At 40.9% G+C, this 17386-nt stretch overlaps 1 protein-coding gene across 5 annotated transcripts in view; it reads right to left on the bottom strand.

Moving 5' to 3' along the window:
* Positions 1 to 17386, bottom strand: part of KANK1 (KN motif and ankyrin repeat domains 1) — a 129979-nt gene that overhangs the window by 47342 nt on the left and 65251 nt on the right. For 3 of the 5 annotated variants that reach the window (XM_036403177.1, XM_054517911.1, XM_054517912.1), the window contains 2 exons: positions 8924 to 9044; positions 2774 to 2890 (listed from right to left, as the gene is read on the bottom strand). In XM_036403177.1, coding sequence (XP_036259070.1) covers positions 2774 to 2890; positions 8924 to 8926 — 120 coding nt within the window. In that variant the 5' untranslated portion in view covers positions 8927 to 9044. The remainder of the gene's footprint in view (positions 1 to 2773; positions 2891 to 8923; positions 9045 to 17386) is intronic. The other 2 variants (XM_054517913.1, XM_054517914.1) reach the window with 1 other exon arrangement.

Genomic DNA, 17386 nt, shown 5'->3' with positions numbered 1-17386 from the left:
GTATCGTGTACCAAACCAACTGCAGACTACCAATAGGGTATTTCCCAGCTCCCAAGGCAGCTTCTTGGATGACTGCACAGCATGCTCTGGACTTGCACTACACTCCTTAACCCTGGTGAGTTTACTGGACTGAGCAGTGAGCTCGCATGCCACCAGGGAAAACTCTAAACAGTTATCCAGAACATATAACTAAACACTATCCAGCATCTCATAAAATACAGCAAATTTTTCTGCAAGCACCAATTTATTCAGCTCTTTTCTGAGCAGACAGCACAGCTTTGACAGCCTAGTCCAAAATCAGTAAGAAGTCACAAAAACTTCCAACTTGGATTAAAAAGAACAAATAAGCTTGCAACCCAAAGAAATACAGCTCACTACAAGACCTCTGTGCAATGAAACTGTGAACAGAGTGATAAAATTTTGAAGTCAGCAGCAAACAAAACTATTGACAAACAGTACTGAAGCATAAATCACAGTCTCTGTCATTTATTCACCACATTTATGGTTAATGTCTTTACTGAGATAGGCAAGAGACGAAGAAATTTATGATAGGTGCTTTCATGATAAAGTCATCCCTTGCTTTGTAGTTTATCTCCTATACACACTCACTAAAATATTTACAGCAAATCTACTTCCCATAAATATCTCTTTAAAAAAAAATCTCTATACAAATGCAAAGTAGCTAGATCTTTTCCTGGAAACAAGTTCCAAATTCAAGCATTCCTCTACAGATTTCATCTGCAGCAGCAGTAGTCCATATAGGCTTGTACACTGAAAAAAAATTACCGAAATGGCACATAGGCATAATTATTTGATAGTGCAAGTACTCACATTCTCGAGTTAACCAAAGCAAACCACTGCTTGCTTCTTAGTCACTTCATACTTGAATGAAGCTGAACATGTGGTCAGACTTGCCAAAATATTCAAGTAACATAAATGCGGCTTAGTAGTCCCTAACAAGTCTTTCTAGTTCTTTTTCCTGCTGCTGATTGATTCAGAGGGCGCAGAAAACACCACCCCTGAAGTTTGTCTTTCCACTCGTAGAGCTCCATGCAATTAAGAAATTTGCTTCAGTACCTCCAACGCCCAGATCAGTTCCTGCTCATCCAAAGGCATTCTCTCCCAGGCAGCACAGCAGCACAACAAATCACAGGTATTTGCCACCCAATATTTTGTCTATTGTGAACTGCTGAGGATTTGGAGACACGGGCGTACATAGCTGCATGTTAGAACACCGGCCTCAAGGGTTTGCAAAGCCAACAAGTCCTGACAGTATCTGCAAAATGTTGTCCAATTTAGTTCTGAATTAAATACTCGTAATTTATTACAGCGTCTTTCTATGAATAAGGGAACAAACAGCTTTATCCTGCAAGAAGCCTTGTTTGCATAACAATCCTGAAACTAAAACTTCATCTTACAGTAACAGTACAAGCATTTAGCTTCTTTTAAACTTACGCATCAGCCCACCAACTTTTTCAATAGACAATTCTACTGCAGGGAGAAAAAAGATTAGTAAAGCAATCAGTAACACTCCATGCACAATTTTTCTTTCCTTGTAAGCAGAGGAAATTTTTCTGCATGACTTAAGTTAAAGGCATATTACAAACAAAAGTCAAGTTACATGGGAGGTTTAGGCAGCAAATAGCTACAGTTAAGTCAGACACCAGAGGTTTTGCAGTCCACCTTCTCAAAAGGATTACTAAAGGTTACAAAAGGATATGGTTTCTATCTTAAAGAATATACTTCCAATTATATAAAAAGGGGGTGGGGGAAGGGAACAGAAATACCTTATTTCAGCAGTCTCAAGATTTAACAACATTGGTAAATTTAACCTTAAATCATCAACAGATAATAGTAATTCCAAAGACTTAAATCAACTTTCACTAGCTTTTAAAAAACACTTCTTGTTTTGCATAAACTGCACATAGTGACACTCCATATTTCTAATATCCTGCTCACAAAATGTTTTAATCCCATGCTCTAATTAGAATAATTGTACGGTGAGCACAGTGAGCAACTCACAAGCTCCTGCCATGTACTTGGCATTTTCTGTGTAATCCTACTGTAACAGCCTCAGCTTTAGTGGGCTAATACTATGTTTGTGCAGTGATCAGAAGAGGAAAATATTGACATAACTGCAGGAGGAACACTGCTGTGTTGTTATCAGTTGTTCTGCAATTTCTGCCCCCTCCTTACATGCCAGCCCTCCTCAGCAACCTTTGAACATGCCAAGCATCCATATCACAGAGTATCACACAACCAAAACAGACAGTTCGGGAAGTTCTTAACAATAACAAAAAAGTGAACACCTCTTCAGGGTATTGCTTGAGAAATGTTTTTATGCTTTGCAGAGAAGCAAGCAACAAAAATTAGACTGATCAGTAAGGTTGACCAGGAAGGGCTGGGGATTTGATGCATTAAGAGTTGATTAATCTCACAAATTATTACAGACTCAGTGTAACAGCCACATGATTCTGCAGCAAAGCCTTAGACCTCCCAGAGCCTAGAGTAAGCCCCTGTAGGTCCTTGAGAGCAGAGGACACTGCATGCTGAATGACTGAGTGCCAGCCCTTAAGTCTTCCCAAACTACTTTGCACACTATAAATATTTAAAAGATTATTGAGGTGGGGGATGGGGGCCGAACAGATGGGCTGTGATCCACCAGGAAACTGGTTTTCAGTATTTAAACTGCCATTACTTCCTTTTCCTGCTCGCACAATGTAAGAATTCTTTAATTAATAATCCAAAGGGGGAAGCGTTCCCGTTTGGTTACCTGTAGCACTGCCGTTAGTATTTGCTGGGTAGGCCATGTTTGCTCAGTGACACATCCACAGCTGGGCTGTTTAGTGTCATGCAAATGCCATGCATCAAGTCCAACCAGACATGCAACCTGGAACAAACAAGTAAAAAGCAGTTAAAAACAGGTAGTTTTAAGAAGTTAGGTACATTAAGCAGTAGTAAAGTCTCTCTTCAATGCAAACTTCAACCCAGCACTAGCATGCTCATCTTAAATCAGCATCTTATTTATCACAAACCCCAAGGGTGTCCAAGTGACTGAAGCTGAACTGTGGCTCTCTGACAACCTCCAGATCTGTCATCAGTGAGGATGTAATTAGCTGAATCTAAAATTGGCCTTTGATTTTCTGGCCTGCCCTCAGCTTTTTTGCAGATGGTCTCTAAACTCCCCTGTACCACCGCAGATTCCTCATTTGCAGGCATGTGTATAAAATTTTATATTACCCAACATCTTGTGAAGGCAGGGTTAGAGAATTTTTTAGGTGAAGAGCACCTACAGAAGCACTGTACCAGTGAGCAATTTCTGAGCTCAGATGTCCCCCTTGGGAGGTGAGGGTAGAACCCCGAGATGCAGCCAGAGCAGGCATCTCTGCCTGACAAACCTAGACACCAACAGCTACTGTATGGAAGCCAGCAGGGTGGGGGGACCAGAGGTGGCACGGACACTGTCAGGAATGGTGCTCAGCTGGCTACAAGACCTCTCCACTGCAAATTCCAGCAGCAATGGGTTCTCTGGGTGCTATGTTTTCTTCCAATCCACACATGGCAGATTGAACCAATAAGCATTTGCCTGAAGCTCATGCTGCAGGTACAGAAAAAGAGCACTGTCCTCTTGAGTGGGTGGCTGCCAAGAATGAAGCCAAATGAGAGGCAGAGGCCAAACCAACAGCAGTTCTGTGGTTTGCTGGCTGACTCGGCAAAGCCAGAATTGTTGGCTCTGCAGTAGGGCTCTTGTTCCTTCTTCCCTGCCCACCTTCAGTGCAGGGGGCAGCCTGATCACAGATCTTACTTCAGGACAGAAGATCTGACTCATCTGGGGCTGCAGAGATGCCTCTTCCTGAGTCTGCTTTGAGTTTTCTGCAGTCCAAACAGCATTTTATTTTGTTGACTCAGATAGGTGGAGCTTAGGCATATGAAGAACACGCTGCTTTGCTGACCCCCATCTGACTTGGGCTGACAACTCCTCAAGAAACTAGTCACATTTTTCCAATTATATTTGATTTAGCTCTGATAGTATGTGCAGGAAAGTATTTAAAAGCTAAGCAGATTAGCAAAGAAAAAGAAAATCAAGAAATTAATGAGCGCAGGCACCATGTGAATTTGAGTCAGAGATACACTGACTGATAGAGAAGACTGGCTGTCTTCTATGACAGAGCTCCATCATACAAGCTAATACCGCTTTGCTTTTTCCTTCAAGAACACAAATACCTTCATTTTTAGTACAGTCCTGATATCAATTTTCCAAGCATGCAGAAGAGCTTCATTGCAATTCCTCCTCCCCTAGCTCTGCCTTATGCACTGACATTTGCCATCTCTTGTTCAGTGGAGGGCAGAGCATGAAGCTGCTATAAAGATATAAGTGAAAGGCTATGAACAGCAATGTAAGGCAGAAATCCAACAAAGGCCATGATGCATAGAGGCCCATCACAAGATTCCTGGCCTAATGATAATTATAAAATTTCTGAAACAATGAAGCATGACAAAAAACCAAAACAAAACAAAAACATGTTGCTGGCAGAGTTTGCAGCTGGGGCAGAAGTTTTAAACCTGTGAGCTTTTAGGAAAATATAAACTACTTTCTTTCAAACAGATTTTAAAGCATCACTCCCATCACTGCTTGCTGAAGGATATAAAGTTATCCTTTAAGCTGAAGACAGGCAATTTTTACTGAGTCCCAGTAAATGCTTACTGAAAAATTATTGTCAGCCTCCATGTGAAGTTCAGGATGTGTCCTGAAGCTCAGGACAGCCACTGTCTCAGGGCAGGCTGCACTTAGCAGGGTATCAATCTCTATCACTGCAACCAAGGGTAAAGGAAACTGAATTTATTTACCCACTTCTAAATTGTTCAGCATAGCTCTATGCTGTCTCAGTAGCACTGTAACAAGAGGTACCCTTCCCTGCTTTCAAGGGGAGACCTGAGAGCAGAGCATGCACCCAGGGATGGGTACAGAAGATGGGTGGGAGGGGATCCTGCGGGGGGAGACATCTCTTTTAGGTGCACTGCAGTCCCAAGTATGAATGGATCAACCACAAAAATGAGGCCCGACTGTGGCGTGCCTCATCATGGGCTTAAAAGTAAAATCTGTTACAGTCACTATTCTCAGGCACAATGAGGAGAGCTTCCCAATAGCAAGAAACAAATGTAATTCAGGTGAGAACTGAGACAAAGTTAATAAAAATAGGGCTGAAAATCTAAACAGGGTCTGAGATCTTAATTTTGTTGTGGCTTGAAGAGATGAAATTGACCTGGTACAAACGGCCTTGTGAGTATGCTTCTGCCAATTTCAAAGCTATGCAGGCTCAAGTACCTCGAGCAAACTCACTCGCTGCTTCTGAGCTTTAGTGACAATTAATAAAATAATTCAGGAAGCAAATTCAGTCCAACAGATAGAAGAAAATGAGAAAAAGAAAGGAAAACATAGGATCTAATAATTTGTCAGCTAAGTAAAATAATTGATTCCTATATTTTTTGGTACAGTAGGGTGGTTTAGATTTTTTTGTTTTGTTTTTTGTTTGTTTTATATAACATGTAGCAGGACTTGAAATTCTGTCTATTAAACAGCTCTTCAACTACAGAAAAAAATCTAATCTAGGTCAGCAAACTCATGGAAGAAGGGAATTTTGCTAAAATGTGCTTTGAGCCATACATCGGGAACTGAATTCCTGAAATTGCACCAGCACATACATGGATCATTTTTAGAATGGTGCCACATGTGATTCCCCAGCTGCACACACCCCAGAAGCTGTATTTGGACACAAGTCTCTCATGTGGGCGAGGCACAGCAAAATACCAGAGAGGAGGAAAACTTAGTCTCTTCTACAGCAAAGCATATTCTCCAGCAGAGACATCTTACACAAGAAAATTAGTAGAGGAGCTTGTATATTCCATTCCCAAGTCTTCAACTCTTTGCCTATGTGTTTTTACATGCTCAACCCATGCTTGCCTGTGAATATTGTGATTTACAGATCCTAGGGCAAATGCAAAACAAGCAGAGACTAGCTGTATGAAGAGTTATTGCTCAATGAAGCAGTTGTTAAAAGTGTTTTGCATTAGATATTCAAACTCTCTTCTGCCCTGAGGTTCAATAGCAGAAACCTTAAACACACATGATCCTCAGTTTCTACAAACATTCGCGACACCCCAGCTTTTACAGGTTTTTCCAGAATGGCAATTTTTTAGGCAGAACATAAAGCCTATGTCCTAATCCTGTCCGAGTCACAAGGGAAAAGAACCTTGCTCGTTTTTTGTGCTGCATTTTGCTAGGTCACTGACACCTATTCTGGTGTTTCAGCACCGCAAGTATCTGAGTATGGATAGATCAGTTCTGGCATCCACACAGCAGAACTACAGAAATGCAGGGGCCTCTAGAGGCACAGACCTTGCAGAAAATCCAGACTCACACTTCAGTCTGATGTTTGCAGGAGACACTCAAGATAGAGAACAGCTGAGATTTGGTCTAAGAGCAGCTGTAGAACAGCATGTCGGCAACACTGTAATTAGAAGAGAAATATAACTCAGCTCTTAACCCAGAGAAGCAGTCCTGAAAGTCCTCCTGTCCAGGGCTGAGGTCACATGTGGAAAGGGTGATGGGTGCACACTGGTTTGTGGGATTCAAGGAAATAGATTCTGGCTTCCCAGGCAAGGAGGCTTTAGGCTAAATAGATGCATATGTAACTTTTTTCTCATGGCACACTCAGACTCTTAAGAGCAAACAGTCACATCAACCACTCCAAAGAAGGTCCAGATCAGCACCATATTTTGAACCACTCACAGGGTGAATGTGGTTCAGACAATACAATTCTGTTGTTTAAGACCTGGATTAAAAGTGGGAGCACTGTAGGTCAGAACTATGAAGGATCCAAAGGTATGGGCTCCCAATTGTTCAGATGGATGTAGTCAGGGAATGGTTCCAGGAGAAAAACCAGCTCTGCAATCCTATCCAGCAAGTGCAAAGTGGTGATTAAATAGGTCTAGGGTAGAATGGTTTGACAGTGCAAGTCGACCCATGAGATGCAATACTCAAGAAGAACTGGTACTGCTCCATTCCTGCTGTAGATCAGCACAACGAGACTTCTGCCTGAGACTTCCCTCTCACATGTGGGTCGTCCTGGCAGTAGAACTTGCCCAGTTTCATTCTGCAAGACATTGATATAATTTGCAAACAAGAGACAAGATACATGCAAAACCTATCTGAAAACATAGATGGTAATTTCTCTAGCTGCAAGAAGAAATTGGCACTGAGAATCTCTCCTGCTCAGCCAGAGTGGCATGCACTTTTCAAACTTGTGCTTTTCTACAGCAAACAGGAATGTCTGCAACCTACGTGTACTAAGTATGCCAGGTGCAATTTAAATGAAGCAAGGTCTGAAGCCAACAACAGCAAAAGAGAAAGTATGTGGGGAGTTGCTGTGGTTGGTATCTATCCTGGGATAATGACTGTATCTCACTGATACTTTCTTTTCAATCTTACTCCTACCTTGGTTGTGTTTTTCTTATCTTTATGTTTATCAAAATGAGTGGCCAATAAACTGAAAGGCAACATTTTAAAGGGAGAAATATATATTTTTAATATATATACTACTTTAGAATTAAAAGCAAAAACCAAGTAAGAATGCAGGCATATAAGGATTTTTTTTCAAGTGAGACACAGAGTGATCAACATTGAGATAAAGGTAAACTGTGAATGATTTTAAATTTCACTTAATTATTTAATCACGTAACAATTCAGCCATTCATAAACTTTCTAGAGCCAATGTCTTTATAATGTTGCATCTAAATCACAAGCAAAATTATGCAAGTTGCTGTTCAAGTCTCACTAACTGAACAAAATAAATCAGTAGCTAGGCCACCTTAAAATGCAGAACTAAAAATCCCTGGGACCAGTGTTTCCTGCAGCATCTCTCAGGCAGCAGTCAGTTGTGGTTCAGTCTCTCCATCACAAGACAGAAACTATTCTTACTATATGCAGTATGACAGGTAATTCATTTTGGAGAATATTTAAGCAGTCAATCAAAAGAAGTCACCTCTCACTATGCGGTTGGGGGTTTTTTTGGTTTGGTTTGGTTTTTTTTTCTGCAGAATCTGCAGTATGATGAGAGCAAAAGAAGCCTTGTAAATCCTTTCAACAAGCAAGTTAATTAAAAAGATATGGCTACGGTCAGCATGAATTTACCTGCCTGCCTTCATCACTCCCTCCACTTATGGCAGTGGTCTGAAAAAAGGTCTTTCTTTACAGCAGGGCTCCAGGCAAAAGCTGAGCTAAGCTCTGTTAAGAAGAGAGTGATGGCTCAGAAATTCTGGGACCTGAGTCAGCAAGCTGAAGAAAAGAACAGTCAGAGTGCTCCTACCCAGGGCTAATGCTTCCCTTCTGACAAAAACAACAACAAAATATCAGACCCAACTCTAAGCTTTCTTGCTTTTGAACCCCAGAGTCTGAGCTAATGCCATGCCAGGCTCCAGTTGTCAAGCTGCGTTGGAAAAAACGTAAGTGAGTTTCACGGGGATTCCCTCAATTGTCTTCTCCCCCAGCCCCTGCCTTAAGCAGACTTGCATTAAGCTTGTCTGCCCTCCTTGTTATTGCTGCAAGCACAGAATAAATGTACAGCCTTCAGTAATGTAGGGGTCTGAGCGGTTTTCTTTTACATACTTGAAAATGGTCTTCTCATCTCCTGAGCTGAGCTTCTATAAAGCTTCTGCTTCACTATCCCGAGCCACCTACCCACTGCACAGGAATGGGGCTTCACTGGGCAGCTTTCAGCAGAGAAAATGCCTCAGAAAATGGATATATGGGAAAATATTTCAAAGATACTGGGTCCTTCTGGCTATTCGAAATATCCCACAAATTTTCTGAATTTCTGCAAGTACTGCTTTGTCACATTTGCTAGCAATAGCAGAAATGGTCTACCATCAGCTGCTGGGTTTCAGTTTCCTTTCCACATGGAGTTATCCCAGTTGTGTCTGAAGGATCCAGAAGAGAAATCTGATCCAGAAGAGAAGCTGTTCTACACAAGCCAATCAGTGACTTGCTGGGAAAGGAAAAAGAAACAGCAAAAGAGTAGGAAATGGATTTGTAAAGAATTTTCAAAACTTGATAGAAAGTTTATATAGTTTTGTACATCTGTATGTAAACACTGAGAAAAGGTGTGTTAATTTAAGAAGGTTATAGAATAGAGATACCCCATCTATATAAAAACTAAAAAAAAAACCAACACAAAAGGATTTCAGAATAGTACCCAGCAGAAACAAACATAACCAGCATTCTGTAGGGTCAGACAAATGATCCATCCAGACTGTCTTGTTTTGAATAGTAGCAACAGCAGATATTATTTAAGGAGTGTTCAAGTGTCTTCTGATTGAACCATGCTTCTGTATTCTCCCAGCATCAACAATTATTGGATTGGGAATATTTAAAGGTACATCCTTACCATGTAATTTTAATATTCACATAAATTGCCTGGATTTAACTAGCCTCTTTCTGACCCTGCTGATGCCACCTGCTTCTGCTGCCTTGTGAGACAGAAGTCCCAGACTGTAAATACCCACCACAACATTTTTTTCTTATTTTATACTAATGTTTCATATATTTTATTGTCACCAAATTCTTGCATTGCAGGTCTTAGTCAAAATCAGTGCAGATTTTTTCAGATTTAGCTTTTTCAGCTTCAAACCACACCCTTTGTGATTTTATGAACTACAGTCTTCTCTCCCAGCTCATAGGCAATAGAGTCCCCAGCTCATTTTACTTTGCCCCTTTTTAACCCTTTCATGTTTACTCAACATGTGGAAGATCCTGGTCATGAACAGCATCTTACACAAAAGTTGTTTGCAAGAGCAATCGTACAAAATGGGGTAAGGTACATTCAATATTTTTCAGTGTAACCAAGCTTGGCTCTAACATCTAGGTAATTTGTGGGAAGGCAAACTTCAGCTCTAGTAATTCTTGTCAAGCAGTTAAGACAAAACAGAACTTACCTGCAAGCACAAGCAGCTTTCTCTAGCACAGGCCAGAGGTTGGACACAGCCCTCCAGAGCATCCCAAAAGACATCAGGTCAGCCTAGTGGACTTTTGGTAACCATACCTGTGGTCAGAAGTCCAGCAGACTCACTGCCAGCCAGAAGTGGCAGCTCTTACGGCAGCCCTATGTTCTTACTGACAGGATCACCACTCGTTAGTAAAAGGAAATCTTTGTATGGATTCTGTGAACCTGAACCATAGTTGGGATGCTTTTGTCACTTGTAATAAGGAGGACATCCTATCCATACAGAACTAGGCTACAGTCTGATGACTTGGTGGTCCTTGTCTGATGTGCAAGAGCATGATCTTCACTCATGAGTGAGCCTAAACACAGACAGGTATGTCTGGATGACACCCATCACACAGTGCTGCAAGGCCCCCCACACCCTGCAAGCATTTTCAGACCACCCATCTCTTTTGGAAATCATTCCTGACAACATTGTTGTCATCACATTACATTACAGAAGAAAAAAAAAAACACCTTCAGAAGACTGCATGGTGCAGCAACTCAGAAACTCATTTCTGTTTATGTTAGAGAGAAAAAAAATCAACTAGAAAAAGAAAGGCAATCCATGGTAGAAAAAACAACTTTTTTTTTATACCTGAAATTCCTAATGGGTGATGTGGAGGACACTCCCTTCACTTTATGCCAGTGAATAATGAGTCACTTAAAAGTGCATTAATTCAAACCATTATGGTATTGCTATGGGTTATGCTGTGACAGGGAGCTGTGACAGGGAGCCCAAAGGATGCAACTGTGCTATCCATATTTTTCTTGTGGAAAAGCAGGAGGGATGAAACTTCCATGGCTTGAAGTAGTTCAGTCTCCAGGAGGGAAATGAAACATGTGCTGAGCAGCATTTTCATCTGCTCTAACAAAAACTGAAATCCAACACGAATAACAAATGAAAAGGCTTCCAAAAAGTTGGCAGAAAAAAGAATGCATCCCGGGGATGACACATGCATCCCAGCACCGGTACACCTGTGGCCTCCCAGAGCTGACAACCCTGGAACTGCTCTGCCTGGGACGAGAAGCGGTTCTACCTTCCTCTCCACAGCATGTGTACGAACTGTCCATTACATCTGTTCACTCAATGGGGCAGGACAAAACACAGCATCCTTTCCACTCTATATTTAAAGATTAAGAGTTGAACAGCACATATGCAGATCCAAATAATTTAAAATTAATTCTCTTATTCAAAGAGAATTTACAGGTAGATAAACTTGAAGGCTGAAATGAACAAACCAACCAAGGATGTTTACAAACGGTTTATGAAATGGACTGTGATCTTGTTTAGACTTTGCATCTAAGACAAACTGCGAGGATTTTAAGGCATAAAATTTCATAAATAGACAAGTCTAACTCTTCTATAAAGTACCCAAGTACTTAGTCTTCAGTGAGATTGCATATATAACGGCACAAGCAAGAAACATATTTAGAGGCAGACAGTCAAATATCAGTCTGTCTCTTCCTCTGATTTTAGGTCTGAGATGCTATACATAATCAGACCAACCATAAATCTGATATGACAAAAGGGCAACGATATGGAACAGTTGGTAAGTTCAAGGATAAATACTTTTGTCTAGCAGCATTTGCTCATGTAGCTCTGACTTCAGCTGAAGGTGTATCGTTACCTGAGAAAGCTCCAGCAGATCAGCTTTGTCTCCAAATAGCCCTAAATGCTGCTTTTCCCCCACAATAATGCCCAAATTCTGCTATCTCTTCCTTTTTTTAACTACTAGTATAGGTACTGTGGACTGTGGTATCAACCTTACATGAACAGAGAAATTATAGGCTTTTTCCACAATGAAAGTGGAAAATTTTAGGGGCAAGGAGACAATATTGCAAGGACCAGGCTCTTGCTTTTCATCTACCACAGTTCACAAGAGAGGACTTAAGGTGTCACTCTCCATTAGACTCTGTCTACAGCCCACACTGCCAACATCTGTCCCCAAGTGCTAGACTGTATTTACAACCTCAATACTACCATTGGCATTTCTCTTCAACCTGACTGAAGTGGCCCTTCAGCAATACAAGGGGACCCTAGTTACCACCACTTTTCTATAGAGACCACAACCCCCCAGCTTCAGCATGGCCAGGGAGCACACTCCAGACATGCTCCAGGGTGCTGTCCCTTCCCACTCCATCACACAGCATCCCTCAGAAGCAGCCAGCACATGTGCACAATTATTTTTATCTCCTCGCTAAGGCACAAACCACCTCTTGTGAGGCATTCAACATTCATTCCAGGGGTGAGAAGTTTCTCTGGTCCTGCCTCCAAAGCCACGATATGTCCACACCACGGCCTATGGACTGCAAGCCTGCACTCTTGGCAGGAGGGAGGCAAGATATCTCAGCAGCAAAGACCTGCCAATCAACCCACCACATGCCATATGGGCTCTCATTGCTGAGCATGCAGAGTCACCAAACCATGCTAACGCTGTCATTTGGAGCTGGCGGGAACCAGCTGGAGACCATCTGGCAGCAGCTGCAACAGAGCATGATAGAGCCAGTGTAGCTGGGTATCTCCATACTCTTGCTGCTCAACAGCACATAGAGAAAGACAGGTCAGCTTGTCAGGCAAGTGTCACTCAGCCTCTGCACTGCATGCAGCCAAAAACATTTTGCTACATGTGGACACCTGCAGAGAATTTACCCACCCAAAGGAGGGGACCACAAGTTGGGGCAATGCACTTGTCCTCACAGGGGATGTTCCTCTCTGCAGCCTAGTCAAATCAACATTAAAACAACTTGTTCCTAATGCTCTGGGACTCTGTAATTTAATCCAAGTAATTGAAATCAGCATAGAGTTCACATAACCTGTCTTCCTCCTTCTCAGTCAGAGAATGAACTAACACTTGCATTAATTATTCACAGCATCCTCTCATACTCATGCTCCCCATCTTTTTCAAACAGATGTACAGTGGCAAGAGAGTCCAGTGCAGACAAAAGTGTGATGATCAACTTACTGCACAAGAACTTTTCACCTTAGGAAGCCAGGACTCAGTGAATTATGTCTCTCCCCTGAAAATTCTAATAGACAGCCCTGCATCTGGCAAGTGGCATGAGGCACACCACTGCTGTGCCACGGGGTGCCAGGGAGCAGAGGGGCTGACACGCTGCTGGGACACGTGTGGTATGACTGCCATGTGCAGCATCGAGGCTGGCAGTGCTGACTCTCATTTCTGCCAGTCACATCCAAGTAAACTCAGCCTTCATTCACATTGTCTGTCAGCCAAAACTATCTCAGCGCTGACATGAACTGAAACAATAACAAGCGGCCATCTATATCTTACATCATGTGCCAAGTTAGAATCAAATCTGTAATTCCCTAAATGGCGTATGGATCTGAAACACTCACCCACTTAATAACCCCAAGACAGTGGACAGTGGAGTCCACCATAATCTGTAAAAACGATACCTTTCTATGGGGATCTATAAATATGTTACCTTTAGTGTTTTTAGTTTATATTTTGTTAGATAGCAGAACGTTAATAAAGAAATAGCAAAATAAGGTATGTTTTTATCAGTCACCATATGAGCAAACAGACAGATGGCAGTGCATCTTGCACAACAAACCAAATTCTGGTAAAAAAGCAACGCAAGAACTTAAGCTTCTGAAAAGCAACACAGCAGGACTGTCACTGAAACAATGCATCTTCAGTGTGATTCATGTGTTTCTCCACAGAAAGCAAGTCCTAAGCAGGAAACTATGTGGTGTACATAAAACTAAAACTAATTGAGATGTTATTAGTAACAAAAGGATGGCTTTCATATTCACTTGTATTATTATCTTGAGAGCAGAATAAGCTGCTGCACAGTTATCAATGCCCTCCTGAAACCATACCACACAGGTCCTAGCAGAGAGGTACTTTTCATGTTCAGGTTATCCCCATCCACATGGTGCTTCCCCAGAAAGGTAGGCCATACTTTGAGCTCTCCTCAGCTCCAGTACCCACAAATTTCTGATAAAAACACAGCCACAGCGAACAAATCAATACAGAGCTTAAAAGCACATCCATCTATCTTCTTGCAAGAACTACAGAACAGAAAAAACACAAGTTATTTATACCTGTCCCCCTTCTCCCTCATTCCAGAAGACAGCAGCTGAATTTGAACAAGGGCAGTCCCAGTCAGATAAAAAGGAAATTTTTTTTAAGATCTAGGTTCTGTTTTTTTCAGTCTGAGTAGAACTTAAGGGTCCCTTCTGCAGCCATTCTAATTTCCTTACAAAGTCTAAAAATAACCTTTTTCCACAATACAACTAATCTTTTACTGATTTAAAATCTTGAGGAAAGTTCTTATAGAAGAGGACTCTTAAAACAGATGTTCTCCCCCCTAGCTTTTTTCTTAAGATATGCTGAAGTTCCTTTTCCCCACCTTACTTATTTGGAGGAGCTGCTTATTTTTACTGTTTTGTCACCAAGGATCTATGTACCTCATTTGGGGCTAATTTTATCTGCTCCCATTCCTTGGAGCACATAATTTTATCTGCTCCTATTCCTTGGAGCAACAGTCCATTACCTAAGCAATAGGAATTGTTACACTTCTGTATATTTTTACTGCAAGGGAAGACAATATACAACCAAAACCATTAAAAAGCAGCACCACACTAGACAATTAAAGACCTTTGCAAGTCCTCCTCTTTGTTTTAATTTCTTAAATTTCTAAAGCTATTCAGTCACCATATGAGGAAATACTAGCATTTACTTTTTACTCTTCTCAGCTGTACTGAATAACTCTTCTTCCCCCCTCTCCTCAAAACAATAGCAAAAGCAAGCAGAGAGATTACAACTGAATGACTGTGGACATATGTTTTGCTAATTATTAATCCATGTTTTGCCCCTTGTTTCTAATAATGTACATCCAGAATCAAAATGTTGCCAAGAAAATGTACAGAATGAAGGCTGTGTGCTGATGTTAGCCTGCAATGAAGTTTCAAAAGCTGAAAACATGTAAGCAGGCAAAATTCTCCTTAGATAAACAGTTAATTTTCCATTCACTACATCTAAATGCCATCACATGTCTTGTATATACATGCTTACACAAAGGGCATTCTCCTTTGCTATTAAGCAATGGGGTAAATAATAGATTTAAGATATTACATTGCACAGTATTTAGAAATACTCTGTATTTCCCTATTCATAAAAGCATTTCCTCTTTCAGGGAGGAAAGCTGCCATCAAGGTGGGAAGCTCTCTGCAATCATTTAAGCTGGGGAAACACCTTGTTGAGAAGGTGATCCGATTTTACATAAGTACAGGCACAAAAACTGCTTGAGTTTTCCCCCACCACAACAGAACTGGCAGCACAAAATACTTGCTTGTGAACCAGACAATATTTCCAACACAGTATTATCTGCTTCACCAGAAAAATGTAAAGTGAAAAGAGAAGAAACAGGCAAATGATGCTAAGCTTGCAGAGGACAAACATTAAGAAGTGAAATAAACACTATGTGACTTATTATTTCAAAAATATGATTTAAGAAGCAGACTATATTTATGTATGCAATGGAGTATTACAAGTCAAATGCTTTATTTTTGCTATATATTAGTTATTTTATAGCACATTCATAACTGGGGGAAGAAACACAAACCCAAATGAAAATGATTTTGAGTTATCTGAGGACATTGGCATGCTTCTTACCTGCTGCCATCACACTGAAAAATAATTGCTATGAAAATTTGAAAGAAGGAAAATACTAGCTAGGTCACACATCAAAATGAAGTTCTTAAAGGGTGAAAACCAATGTTAGTTTCCTTATAAATGTAGCTATATTAATCATATGATAGCTCAGGCACATGAGCCTTTGAGGGCACATAGACAAGCACTATTTTCATCAGCAGCTGTCAAGTAAGGCATGTTCTTTAGGGGCCAATTTTAAGAAAGCTAAATGGCACTTAAACAACAAAACTCCTATGGAAACTTACTCGATTTACATTGTCTCAATTCCCACCAAAATTAGGAAAGCAAATGTTAAACATGGACATGTCTAAAACTTGATCATAATTTACTGGGCAACATGCACCTCACAAATTGATGTGTCAAGTCACACCAACTTCTACACTGTGAACCATGCTTGCAGCTTAGAGAGAATAAAGAAGGGGATGGCTGCAAATTTTATCCTTAACTGAAGTCTTATAGCAGCAGTGTAAGACTTCAAACCTTTGCATGTATCTCTCTGCTTAACTAGAACAAACTCTCAGCTGATTTTAAGAAAATTGTGGTGTTTGTTTTTTGGTGCATAAATCACACATCAACAGTTGCTCTAGAATAATAACTAGGTAGCTAAATATTGATGCCAAAATTTGTGGTGGGTGCCTTTTTTTGGTTGTTGTTGTTGTAAATAAATACATGGAAACTTAACATATTGTGAAGTAACATAGCAAAATCAAGATTATTTTATTGTTTTATAACTCAGATACCAGAATACATTCTTGGAAAAGTGTGATAGAAATAGGAAGGGTTAACTTAGCGGCAGACACTGCAGCACAAAAAGTAGACTGCAGATTTTCAGCAGTAATGATACTTCATTTTCCTTAGGGAGCTCATTGCAGGACTTGCAGAAGCAGAAAAGGACTTTCAAAGTTTCCTTGGAGAACTGCTGATAATCAGATTACAGCACAGACTACCAGAGCTGCCATATATGTGAACATCCCTCTCTGTGATCTAGTCTGCTCCCAGTTGCAGGGAAAGGAGTAGCATAAAAAAAAAGTTGAAACAAATTTCTTAGCATCACTGTTTAACAGCAAGATTTCTTGGTCCAAAACTAATGAGATTTTTGCCTCTCACACAAGAGCTATAGAGATGAATCAAGGTTTTCAAGGTGCCTCCCACCATCATCAGCTCAGTGACATCCACAAATGCAGTGCTCTTCATGGTGTTTACCTCTCTGCTGAGAGCCCGAGGCAGCTGGCCTTGTTGCAGGAGAGGCACATAAAACCCTGATTCCATCCATAAGGTGACCTACTGCTGCTCTGGTGGTACTCCCTTTATGGCTGTGCATTTTGGAGTGGGCAGTTTTTAGCTCATACGGAAATAAACACAGCTGTGTGTGTGCACACCACTCCATCTCCTCCCCTCCTGAAAGATTTTACAGGCAGCTGCTATGCTCAAAAAAAAAACTGCAGAAACAAACATTGCCAAAAGTGCCAATTAGGAAGGCAATGTGGAAGGCAAAACCTGAGCAGGTATAATGTTTGGCATCAGCAGCTCTTTGCTCAGAAACAAAGAAGTATTAAAGGTTTAAAAAAAAGAAGAAAAAAAAGGACAGCTTTAAAGAATTCCACTTTTGTTTTATTGACTTGGCAGCAGTGAACAGTGGCAGAAGGAATGCAAGTGTGTAGAGAACAT

Source organism: Molothrus ater, chromosome Z (genome assembly GCF_012460135.2).
Source record: "Molothrus ater isolate BHLD 08-10-18 breed brown headed cowbird chromosome Z, BPBGC_Mater_1.1, whole genome shotgun sequence".
Lineage (NCBI taxonomy): Eukaryota > Metazoa > Chordata > Aves > Passeriformes > Icteridae > Molothrus > Molothrus ater.
This window is presented reverse-complemented; position numbering and strand designations above follow the sequence as displayed.